Source organism: Sceloporus occidentalis, unplaced genomic scaffold (assembly GCF_023333645.1).
Source record: "Sceloporus occidentalis isolate IW3139 unplaced genomic scaffold, rSceOcc1.0.p SCAF_7, whole genome shotgun sequence".
In the NCBI taxonomy this organism is placed as follows: Eukaryota; Metazoa; Chordata; class Lepidosauria; order Squamata; family Phrynosomatidae; genus Sceloporus; species Sceloporus occidentalis.
In genome coordinates, this window is record NW_028316987.1 from 45,536,182 (window position 1) to 45,548,623 (window position 12,442).

Consider the following 12,442-nt stretch of genomic DNA (forward strand, 5'->3'; position numbering starts at 1 on the left):
AATAAAATAGCCTAAAAGAATAATAGAAATGTTCATTCTCCCATACTAAATTATTTGAGATTCTAAGGCTTAAACATGCTTACGTGGAGTGGAGGCCAAACTCTGCCTGTTTGGACTTTACCATTGGTCACCAGATAATAAGTGGGATCTTCAAATGGATACAGATTACTTGACAGATGGCAAAGAACTTTCAATCCCTCAGTCCAAAGACATGGGATGGAAAACACAGATGTAGCAGCTTTTCCCCCAATTGCAATATATAAATAGGAGTATGTGCTGCACTAGGCCATGCCAAGCTTCTCATAGGATTTAGAGTTTGCTTTCAACAGGCTGGCTTCAGCCTAAGGAGTTATTCCTCTGGCATATATAATTTAGATACATAACATACTGAGTAACTGTCCTGGATAGAACCCTCTCTGAAGATCTGAGATTCCATTTGTGAATCACTGACTACTCATAGGCTCATTATATGATTCAGCATAACAATGTAGATGGTAAATAGATACATTGATTGCTACAAAGGTAATAAGGATAGTTGTACATAGCAAGTAAAAGTAGATGGTGCTCACCTTAAATTTCAGTTTTCCTAAATCATAGAAGACTTGTTTTTAAGATGGTATTTTATTGTGCCTCCTTAGGATTTAAATAGACAGGAAACTAACATAGAATATAGTATCACTTACCATGTTCTATTTGCTCAGACATACAGAGTGTCTCTGTTGTATCACTGTCACTTTGGTCACTGCATCCTATGGATAGATAATCCAGCACCGTGTCTTGCTGAGACTTCATCAGATGTTCTTCAGTCTGTTCATCAGATTCCTTATATGGTGCAACAAAAGCACACAATTAGTTCTTCTTAATATAGTCACAATGTAACAACTGCTGGAATTTTCTTTTCTTTTCTTTTGTGATAAGAACAGCCAAGTGCAAATTAACATTTCACTAGGGTTGTTAGTGAATCCCATCTCAGGAGAAAGGGAGAGTATAAATTCAATAAATAAACAAATACTGTACATAGTTTAATATAAACTTTACATAGCTTTTTAGAAATGATTTGAGGGCAGTAAATATATTTTAAAACTTTGTATTAAAATGTATTCATCCTTCAAAATTGTACAGGATTTTTAGAAAAATATAGGATATTATCTTTCCTTACATGAAGCACGTCTATTTTTGCTTGGTGAAAATTACGAGATCTAAGCTCTTGCATTCTTTTAAGATTTTCTTGATATTTTTCTTCAGCTAACTTTCTGAAAATAAAAATAACATTAGTGTTCAGCATTACAAATGGCAATTACAGTATGACAATTTTTAGCAACTTATAGCATTTGTCATCCAAGCAATGGAGTATGAAAGATAAATGTTAACAATCCATACTCAAATAATTTATTAGTTTGTCATTTGAGTATAGAGTGAGAAGTTATACTTACCGAGAAGGTTCATTCTGGGATGGCAGCAGCAGTGATCCACCACGTTTGGGTTTATCCCCATGCACCAACCCATGCTAGCAGGAGTCCATGTTCTTTTCAGTTATTGCTCAGTTACAGCCGTTGAGACTCCCTCCTTCTCTGGCAGTTTAGTTATTTAGCTTCCTCTGACTGTATTTACTATTTATTACCTATAATTATCTTCATTTATCTCCTCCCACGTTTCTTTTGTTATTAATTTTAACCATGGGAGGGTGTGGATCACTGCTCCTGCCATCTCAGAATGAACCTTCTTGGTAAATATAATTTCCCATTCTTGGGATTGCGGTTACAGTAATCCACCATGTTTGGGACTTACTCTAGACCTCAATCTGGGCTGGGAGATAATTATGTGTTCTTAACCAAAAGCTGCTGCTGCTGACCTGTACTTGTCTAATTTATAGTGCTTTATGAAAGTGGTTGGTTCTTTCCACCCTGATGCGGCACAAACATCTTTCAATGATGTAGAAACTGCATGTGCTATAGTTGTTAGATCTTGCTGAATGTGCGTAAACATTTTTTGGTCTTGGCACTCTGTCTAAATCATAGCACTCAAATATGTGTGCTCTGAACTGATCTGATATTATATTTTTAGATGCCTTCTGTCCCATATTCCTTGGATGAAAAGAAAGAAACAACGTTTCTGACTTCCTGGATCTACTTGTTCATTTAATATATTTCTGAACAGCTCTGTTGACATCTAGGGTATGCCATCTCTTTTCTTCAAGATATTGTGGATTTGGTAAGTATACTGTATCCATATACCTTTTGTTCGATATACATTTAGGTAGAAATGTGGGATCTAGAATTAGTACTAATCTACCTTCCTCAAATGTGCACAAATTTGATTGTACTGTACTTGATATGGCTGCTAATTCTGAAACTCGCCTTGCAGATGTAATTGTCACAAGAAAAGCAACTTTGTAAGACAAATAGTTCAAACTCGCAGTTTGTAGTGGTTCAAAAGGTGGTTTCGTAAATCTATTTAGAACCAAATTTAAATCCCAAGTAGGAAATCTATGCATTGTAGATTGAGCAGATAATGTTGCTCCTCTTATGAATATATTCATGTGTAGAAAGATTTCCTGTTTTATAATGTAGTAACATGGCTAATGCTGAAACTTGACATTTCAGTTTTTTGGGCCTTAAACCTTTTCCTAATCCATCCTGTAAAAACTGCAATACATGATATACTTCTGCAGTCTCAGCCTTTATGTTGTTAGTGTTATACCAATCATTAAATGTTCTCTACATTCTGTTATAAATTTCTTGAGTTGTTTTCCTCTTTGATACCATAATGGTGTTTGTAACCTCATTCTAGTAACCACATCTTTCCAATTTCAACCTTTCAAGTTCCATGCATGCAGCTGCAACCACCATGGGTTTGGATGTTGAATTAGCCCCAACGTAATACGTCTGGCCTGCCGAGCAGTTCTATTGGTGGTGTTATTGACATCTGAACCAGTAATGGAAACCTTGGTCTCCTTTGCAAAATGGTGCAATTAAAATCACACGAGCTTTTTCTTGTTGTATTTTCATTAATACCTTTTGAAGTATAGTTATGGGTGGAAAGGCATATAGACATCCTGGAGGCCATTTCGCTGATAGGGCATCAAAGTTTTCTGCACCTATCTTTCCATTGATTGAAAAATATCTTTTTAATTTGTAATTCTGAGTCAAGGCAAAAAGATCTACCTGTAAAAGACCCAGAGTCCTGTTTATACTGTGGAACACCACCCTGTTTAGTGACCACTGTCCTGGATGCATCCAATTCTGTGTTCTGCTAGTAATGTAGGTGAGGATGTCATGATGAATGAAATGTAGCAAACCACTCTTATTTAAAATATCAATGCTTTCTCATTTGAATGGAGACAGTAGAGAACTGCCTTTTGGACATTAAAAAATATTTTGCTTCTTACTTCAGCTTTTGTGCTGTCGCATCAGCGATATTTAACTTCCGCAGTCTCATTCGTTCACGTGGTGTCATTTTCTGGACTTCTGAAAGGGCTCTTAGTGTTTGTAGATGTACCTTTTTCTGCCTGAACATGAAGAAAAATGTTACTGCCAGGGGGCAAAAAAGTGTGTCTTGGAAGTAAGCTGATAGTAGTGGTGCTATGGAAATCTCAAGCAAATTTTCTTAATTTGCATTGCTTGCAAACATTCAGCTTCATAGGCTAAGATGCAAAATAATAATAATAATAATAATAATAATATAAAATGTATTTATATCCTATTCCTCCAAATGATCGAAGTAGCTTACATTAAAATAAACCAATAAAATACAATATCAATGCAATGTCATATAATAACATTATAACCCTAACCCTCTCATCAGTAATAATAAAATACAATTAAATTATCAATTATTAAAACAACAATTAATAATTAAATAATTAACAATTATTAACAATAACCAGAGTAGAGGCAACTAGGTGTTCGTCAACAATCAGTCACAGATTGTTACTCTGTTTCCTTACTCTGGAAAGGCCTGCTGGAAGAGATATGTCTTGACTGCCTATTTGAAGTAATCCAGACTAGTGATACATCAAATCTCCTCCGACAGGCCATTCCATAGCTTGGGAGAGGCAAGCGAGAAGGTCCTCTGAGTAACTGTCGCCAGCCTAATCTTAACTGATTGCAGTAGATTTTTATTTGAGGACTTCAATGTGCAGAGCAGATTGTATGGGAGAAGGCAATCCCATAGGTAGGCTGGAACTAAACCATGAAGGGCTTTAAAGATTATAACCAAAACCTTGTACTGTGCCCAGAAATTAATAGGCAGCCAGTGAAGGGATTTTAATATCAGTGTAATATGGTCACCTCTAGATCTTCCAGTGATCACTCTGGCTGCCATATTTTGAATTAGTTGAAGTTTCCCAACTAGGTGCAAGGATAGTCCTATGAAGAGTGCACTGCAGAAGTCAAGTCGTGAGGTTATCAGTGCATGCACAATAGTTTTTAGGCCCTCAAATTCTAGGAAAGAGCGTAGTTGGCGTATCAACCAAAGCTGATAACAGGCACTCCTGGCCGTCCCATCTATCTGAACTGACATCTGGAGGGACAGATCCGAACACAGTCCTTTAGGGGAAGTGTGACCTCATCCAGGACTGGTTGACAACCACGCATTTGAGATGTTCATAACACTTCTTGATGGACACTCAAAGTGTGATTGCTTTTCATTACACATTATTTGGATGAACGCCTGCCTCAGCTAATTAAATAAATTTCAAGATTTGACACGAGTTGGGAGTACCATACCATTGGTGCAGGACAAAACAACAAGCAACTCCATCTTATCTGGATTCAGCTTCAATCTGTTTTTTCTCATCCAGCCCATTACTGCCTCAAGACATTCATTCAGAGGGGGAGATGCCTTTCTTAGTTGACACTGCGTTCCGGGGCATGGAGATTGTGAAGTAATTGGTTGTTAGACAAAGGAGGCTCTAGATCTGCCTTCAATATTGTTATATCTTTCAGATGTTTGATACTACGATCACTACTGGCTCCAGTCGAGATAGAAATTGTAGCCCCAAACATGGAAGGCACTGGATTAGGAGGTTGCTCTCAGCTTTTCTTTTTCTAAAAGTAGGCCTTTGGTATCTGCTGGGGTTTGGTTCCAGCACCCTCTGTGGATACCAAAATCTGTGGATGCTCAAGTCCTATTAAATACAATGGATAGTAAAATGATGTCCCTTATCTAAAATGGCAAAATCAAGGTTTGCTTGTTGCTGTTGTTGCTGTGTGCTTTCAAATTATTCCCAACTTATGGCAACACTAGCATGGGGTTTTCTTGGCAAGATTTGTTCAGGTTTGCCACTGCCTTCCCCTGAGGCTGAGAGCATGTGACTTGCCCAAGGTCACCCAGTGGGTTTCATGGCCCAACAGGAATTGAACCCTGGCCTCCAGGGTTGTAGGCCAACACACAAACCACTACGCCATGCTGGCTCTCCGAGGCTGCTTTTTGGAATTTATATATTTTTGGAATATTTTCAAGCTGTTGATGTTTGAGTCTGTAGATAAGGAATTTGTGGATACCAAGGGTTGAATGTATATTTGAAACTGAGAAGAGTTTCAACGGAAGTTTGTGATATGAAATAAGGATCAGCTATAATCCATGGGATGACCTTGGGCACGCCATAAATAAGAAATGATTTGAAGGTACACAATCACAAGAACAATATAATGTAGGAGAGGAAAAAATCAGTTTCACTGGGCTTGCAAAAGCCCACTTACAGAGCAATCATATCCAGATGACTAATTAGTAAGCCCCTTTCACATAAAGCATTTTACACCTATGTAAGAGTTTACCTAGAATTTCAGCCTGCACATGCTTGCCCATAATCTCTTCAGATTCTTTTCAATTCATAGATTTTAGAAACTTCATGAGGGAAAAAAAATTGTGAAAGTGCTGGAGAAATTTCACTTACAATGATTGGGTTGAATCCGATTAAGCATGGACAAGCTAGTAATAACTTTAGGGTCACTGATTCCAATGGGAACCAAATACAATGAACCTAATGGGATCCAGCCCATTGTCATAAACTTAATGACAACGTTTCTAAGGTACTGGAAAGCAAAATTTTAAAATAAAACTATTGAGATCTGGAATTTTAAAAATCAAGCTGTGTCATATATCAAGTTTTATTTACCTACAAATATACCTTTATTTACAATTATAAATTTTGAAATGTGTCATGAGCAAAATAATGAAAAAATTCAAATGTGAGGAAGATTTTTTTTAAAATGTAATACGGAAAAATGCAATTAAAACACACAGAATATTAACATAGGGGAAAGCTCTAATTGCATTACCTTTTAATACCATGTTTCATTTATAATTAAATTATATGCACTTAGACCTCTGAACTCACTTCATTTGACATGAGTGATATTAATTATTTCCTTCAAAAAGAACAAAGGGATACACTTTGTGCTTTATTAATAACTTTAGAAATGAGAATGCATATTGATGACATTCTCATCTAACCTCATTATGCAGTGTACCATATACAGAGAGTAGCTTGCAATTTAAACTGAAAACTATTAACTATGAAGTACACATGGCTTTATTTTATTAATTGCTTTCAAGGTATGAGGTATAATAAATGTAGGAGAATCTGCTCTCTTGAATGAGACAGTTAAGATTAGAGGTGACAGGTATTATTTCAATTAAAAACCTTCGCACTGCACAGTCATGCCTTTTTAAAAGTTCTAGTGCTACAAAACAGATTGTCTTAAGAATACAACAGATTCACCGAATCCTACCAAATAACACCAACCCTTCTGATTACTTAGGAAATGCAGTATCTTCTCAACAGTAATAGTGCTGAGTAAAAGCATTTGCATCACCCATGGTAAATGAGTATGGACAGCTAATTTACAGTTCATTCCTCTTCCCCTATATTTAATTTTGATGCCATGTTCCCATCAAATGGAAGCCTACTCAAGTTAGCAAAATAACAGCACACAAAATAAAAAGTTATAAAAAACAAAAACAAGGAAGGTAAACATCAGTAGAGTTTGTAAAATCAATCAGTTAAAATCAGTGATTACATACAGTATTTGCAGATCAACTTAAGGATCACTAACAAAAAATATTTTTGCTTGCCAAGGAATGGTCATCAGGGAGAAAGTAAGCTAAGCTTTCCTCAGCAGGGTGTTCCAGAGTCTGGCAACAGCCACTAAGAAGACAGTTTCTTTACTTTATCCCCAAATGATGCAAGGCTTTTTAGGACATAATTAGGACATCAAATAATATCCAGAGAAACCATTACTTAGTGAAGCTATACTAAAAGGGGAATCCCATGTTCCCTATCACTACTCTGTGTCATAGCTTGGGTGTAGCTTTCTAACTGGCTGAAGCTTCTGTATAATCTTCAAATGCAGCCCCTTTTAGAGTGTATTCTGGTTATGGTTTCTAGATCTCTGGGCACAGACTTTCTGTCCAGGCTTCAGGACAAGGAGAGGAAACTCAGGCTGTGCTGCTGCAAGAAGCTTCAAAACTCTCCAGGGTTCTGATTCTTAAAGACATAGCAATAGCAATAACAGTTTCATTTATATACCGCTTCATACCTCTTAAGCAGTCTCTAAACAGTTTACAAAGTGTAAGCTAATTGCCCACAACAATCTGGGTACTCATTTTAGCAACCTCGGCAGGATGCAAGCCTGAGTCAAGCCTGAGCCCCTGGTTGGTATTGAACTCACCACTTTGAGTGAATGGCTGCAGTACAGGCATTTAACCACTGCACCAGCAGGTCTCCTAAAGACATCACTATGGCCCTCCCCTGTAATATTATCAGAAGCTGTTGCTGTTGCATCATCAGGGGCCACCTGTAGATCTCAGAATTTAGACCTAAAATATTAGGATCTCTAATACTCCTGACCTGGCAATTCTAAGTGTACAGTGTGCCCTTGCCTTATGGGGGGATCCGTTCCAGACCCCTCCACATAAAGCAAATAGCCCATATGCTTGAGCTCCATTGAAAATAATGGGGCTTGTGCATGGCGCACACCATTTCTTTCACGTTGTGCAGCTTTCAGCATAAGCATGGCATCTTGGCATTGTTCAAATTAAATCAGCTTAGCACATGCATTATGTAAAATAGAATATGATGTTTATGTTAGTATAGGAAATAACACACACAATTATCCTTAGAGTTATTACAAATAAAATGGTATTTTACACGTGACCACAATGAATTGTATTATCAGTGTTGTAGTACTTTAGAAAGAGCACTGTAAACAAAAGAAAAATATGTACATGTTTTGTGACATTCACAGATGATTTTATTTCATCCTTTCCCCTCCTTTTTTACTCCTTCTATATTAAAATTACTCCATACTCACATAGCACCTATGGTAAAACTGCTTTCTTCTGGAAAACTGGGGACCTGCTTCTTTATAGTCATATTTGTGAATTTACATTTCATAATCTACAAGACAAAACAAAGAAGTACCAATTGCAACAAATCAACAAATCCTGCGGCTGACTTCTCTGCTATTTTTACAAAATGAATACAGTGTATGCTGTAGCTGAGTTCAACATTGCAGACCTTGCATTAAGCACAGGGTTAGATTAGATGCAACATTAATCCTACCATGACACTCAGAAAGGCAGTCATCTCATGCAGCGGAGTGCAGAGACTGACAGATTTTCTGTTCTCTTTTCTCTTTTTCTGTCTGCCTCAGGTAAAGCTGTTCAGGTAAAGCTGGTAATCCCACAGATTAGCATGGATTTTTTTCCCATTTTTTTTAATTCTTTCTTAAAATTTGTTTCCAGCATTAGCATTTGGACAAATAAAAATACTTCTTATTGGATCAATAAGTTACTATTTGATGTTTCAGTTCACAAAGCAGGTAATCCTGCATAAAGAGTACAGAGGTTAACCTAACTCTCAGAGCATCGAACTGCTTGTTCTTGTTGTTTTTAAATTACTACAATCTCAAGTTATTCAAAATGCTTTTTGAAGCAAAGATATAGTTTGAGAAACAGGGAAAAAGAAGCTGTGTGCCTCAACTCCTGTATGAACAAAAGTTGTGATCATTATCTTACTCAGAGGTGGGTTTGCCAGTTCCTTCTTCACAAAGATAGCCTAATGCATCCCAACCATTTTTACACTCCTTTGTGTGGATGAAGTCTAGATATCCTTATAAACTTAAATATACTTATATGTTTATACAAGTTGAGTCTACGTTAACTATGGTCCGGTACAGACCACCCAAAAAAGGTGGTCTCCTGGTGCCTGTTTTGCTCCGTCGGGAAGATGCAGTGTCCAGACCATGGGACTTCCTCGCAATGCAAAAAGAACCCGCAAAAAGTGGGTTCTTCTTGCGGTGCCAATCGCACACTCGCAACATCACAATGATGCCGTGACGTGCGGACGCTAGGCGTCCTGCACGTAACAATGGCAGTGCCCATCTGTATAGGGCACCGCCATTGTTATGCCCTCGTCACGTGCTAGGGTTGAGGCACGTGTGGGCGGAGCGCCCTCGGCCAATCCATAGCACGTGACGAGGGCGCCCAATAGGCCCATCTGTACCGGGCCTATAATTCCGAAATCAGAAATCCTTCAAAACCCACAACTTTTTTCATGAGTGCCTAAGACAGTGATACCTTTGCTTTCTCGGGGTTCAGCATACACAAATTTTATTATAAATATTGTGTATAAAAATTAGCTTCAGGCTATGTGTGTTAGGTGTATATGGAAAAAATATTTTGTGTTTAGATTTGGGTCCCATCTCATTACCGTATATACTTATACGGCTATTAGGGGAGGGAAGGGGCTCAAAAGCCACAATATTGCAAAGGACAAACAAGAAAAAGGACTAAGAAATGTGTGTGTGTGTTTATGTGTGTGAGTGCGTGTGTGTATTCGTTTGTTTAGGAGATAGAGATAAGGACTAGAGATGAGAATCAGGTCATGGAACTGAAAGAGAAGGTGTTGGAAAGACAAGCTCTATCATTTGATGTCCACATGCATCTAAGATCTCTAGAATAAAGATACAAGTCTTATCTTGCCTTCTGTTTTGTTTGTTTGTTTTATCATAGTGCTTCTACACACTGTCCATACACACGGAATATGTAGATCATCTGTTACAGATAAGCTTTAACATCCCTGGAAATCAAGTATGCCAAATTACTCTTAATAATCAGGATATATAAAAACAGAGTAATCTGTTCCTGTTTAACATTCCATGAAATGTTAAAAAGAGCCCATTTGAAGTACGTCAACATTAAAATATGTATCCCATGTTCATCCAGCAGCATATTATAGAAAACAAAACTAAAAAGACAACACTGTTAAATATCTTATATAACAATACTGTGTGCAATTACTTAGATAAAGCCTCATAGTTTTAAGTGATACACTGAGCCCTTGGTATCCGCTGAGGTTTAGTTCCAGGATCCCCCCGGATACCAGCATCTGTGGATATTCAAGACTCATTTCATATCAATACAATGGATAATAAAATGGTGTCCCTTATATAAAATGGCAAAGTCAAAGTTTGCTTATTAGAATTTATACTTTTAAAAATATTTTCAAGCCATGGATGGTTGAATCCGTGGATCAAAATCTGTCGATACAGAGAGCTTACTGTACTTTTGTGTAAACATGTTTAGGAATGTACCTTTTAGCTTTTATAGGAGTCACTCTTTAAAAAGAGCATTGCCTTTTTCTCTGTCCATGTTTTAAAACACAGTTTTTCAACAAGTCCATTTCTGTGTTTTTTCAAAATACCTGTAACTGATCAGCAATGTATGGAATTCTTAAAATCTCTGCAGCTGATGGCCTCAGTGAAGGATCCTTGCTCAGCATACTGAAATATTAATAATAGGAAACAAATTAATTCTCATACTAACTATAATTACTGAGGGCAAAATCAGTAAAGAAGTGTAAAAATAACCCACCAGTGTAGCACTCCATCAAGTTCTCTTGGATAAATGTCTGGAAGGGAAGGGGTCTCACCCTCCACAATTTTTAGAACAATGGATAAAAAATTGTGCCCAGTGAATGCATGATCTAAGCAGCACATCTCATACAAAATGCATCCTAGTGACCTGGAACACAGGAAGGAAGGAAGGAAGGAAAACAATAAAGGAGAAGGAGAAATTTTCAATTGTTTATCCAGTGACTGCTTTCAATGCTGTTCACATTAATTCATTGTAATAAGAAACAACAATAGGAGGACTTGGGATGCATGGGTAAGCCAAGCAAGGATTGTAGAGACTATAGCCTTCCATGATGCTGGCTCAGCTCCTCTCTCCCAATGTCCTAGGGGGTGGGAGCAGCTGTGAGACTAAACTTCTCATCTAGGCTTTTGAACACTTATGAAATCTCTTTCTGGACACAAACTGTTTATTCTCAAATCACAAACCATGATTAATTGCCCCAAAATCATGATACTAGTCATTAGTACTTAAAAAAATGTTTAAGAGTAATGACGTAATAAAGAGAAATTCCAGATTAGGTTTGATCTTGTTAATTTAAACATTACATCAGCATGACAGTATATCTGTGGAAATAGGTGAATGTTTATTCCCAGAAAAAAGGAAAGATAAACCACATAACAAAAAATACAATCAGAAAAGCATCTAGAAACCAATTTTTCTAGCTATACATTACTGTGATTGTATCAATAATTCATTTGAAAGGAAATGTTGCCTACTTACCAAATGTCTGATTTTGTGTCATAACCCTGATGTTGCAAAGCCTCTGGGCTCATATAGAAAGGTGTCCCAGTAAATGTAGTTGCTAAATCGCATGATCCCATCAAGAGCCGAGAAACTCCAAAATCCCCTTGAAAAATATTTAGTATATTAATTACTTGAAGGAAAAACATGAAGTGAAAGGAAAAGGCTGAGTAATTTTGGTTATTTCAATACAAAAGAAGAAACAAAAACTAAGATCAAAGTCATTATTTTGACATTGTATATCTCACATTTATCCATATAAAGTGGAATTAAGTAACTTTTTGCATTATTAAATTGCTAGATTTTTTTTATTGACCTGAGTTAATCTTCTAGACTTCCTGACTAAACTGAAGTGAATCCAGTACTATAACAATTTAATTCATTTGAGAGTGCTAGAGTTCATTAGAGTGGAGGGCTCATCCTCTACAAAATTCAGTAACACAGAAAGTAACACAGGAAGACCAGAAGAAAGATTAGGACTGGGGGAAATGAACCACATGGCTTTGTTGCCAAGCATGCTACTCTGTTTGCTTTATCATTAATATCTTAAATAACAAGGTCTGAAAACCCAACAGAAATGCTGGGAAGAAACTGGAGAATTGTGACTGGGAAGGTGTTGAAGAAAAGGGGAAAGGAAAAAAATGAGTTATGGTATGAAATGGAATGGAATGGAAGACTGATTTGTTTGCAGAGCACTTAAGCAGATATGACCCTTGCAGAATATGTAGCCCTTTAGGCCTGAAAGCTGGTCGCCCCTTCCTCCGTCCCTTATTGGTCTATC

General features: G+C 37.2%; 1 protein-coding gene across 2 annotated transcripts in view; it reads right to left on the reverse strand.

The window, feature by feature from the left end:
* The window catches only part of NEK11 (NIMA related kinase 11), a 98,233-nt gene that overhangs the window by 46,756 nt on the left and 39,035 nt on the right, over positions 1-12,442 (reverse strand). For both annotated transcript variants that reach the window (XM_089532824.1, XM_089532823.1), the window contains exons 6-12: positions 11,641-11,767; positions 10,879-11,028; positions 10,709-10,787; positions 8,316-8,401; positions 3,389-3,508; positions 1,160-1,253; positions 684-822 (exon numbers count right to left, since the gene is read on the reverse strand). In XM_089532824.1, the coding sequence (XP_089388950.1) occupies positions 684-822; positions 1,160-1,253; positions 3,389-3,508; positions 8,316-8,401; positions 10,709-10,787; positions 10,879-11,028; positions 11,641-11,767 (795 nt within the window). The remainder of the gene's footprint in view (positions 1-683; positions 823-1,159; positions 1,254-3,388; positions 3,509-8,315; positions 8,402-10,708; positions 10,788-10,878; positions 11,029-11,640; positions 11,768-12,442) is intronic.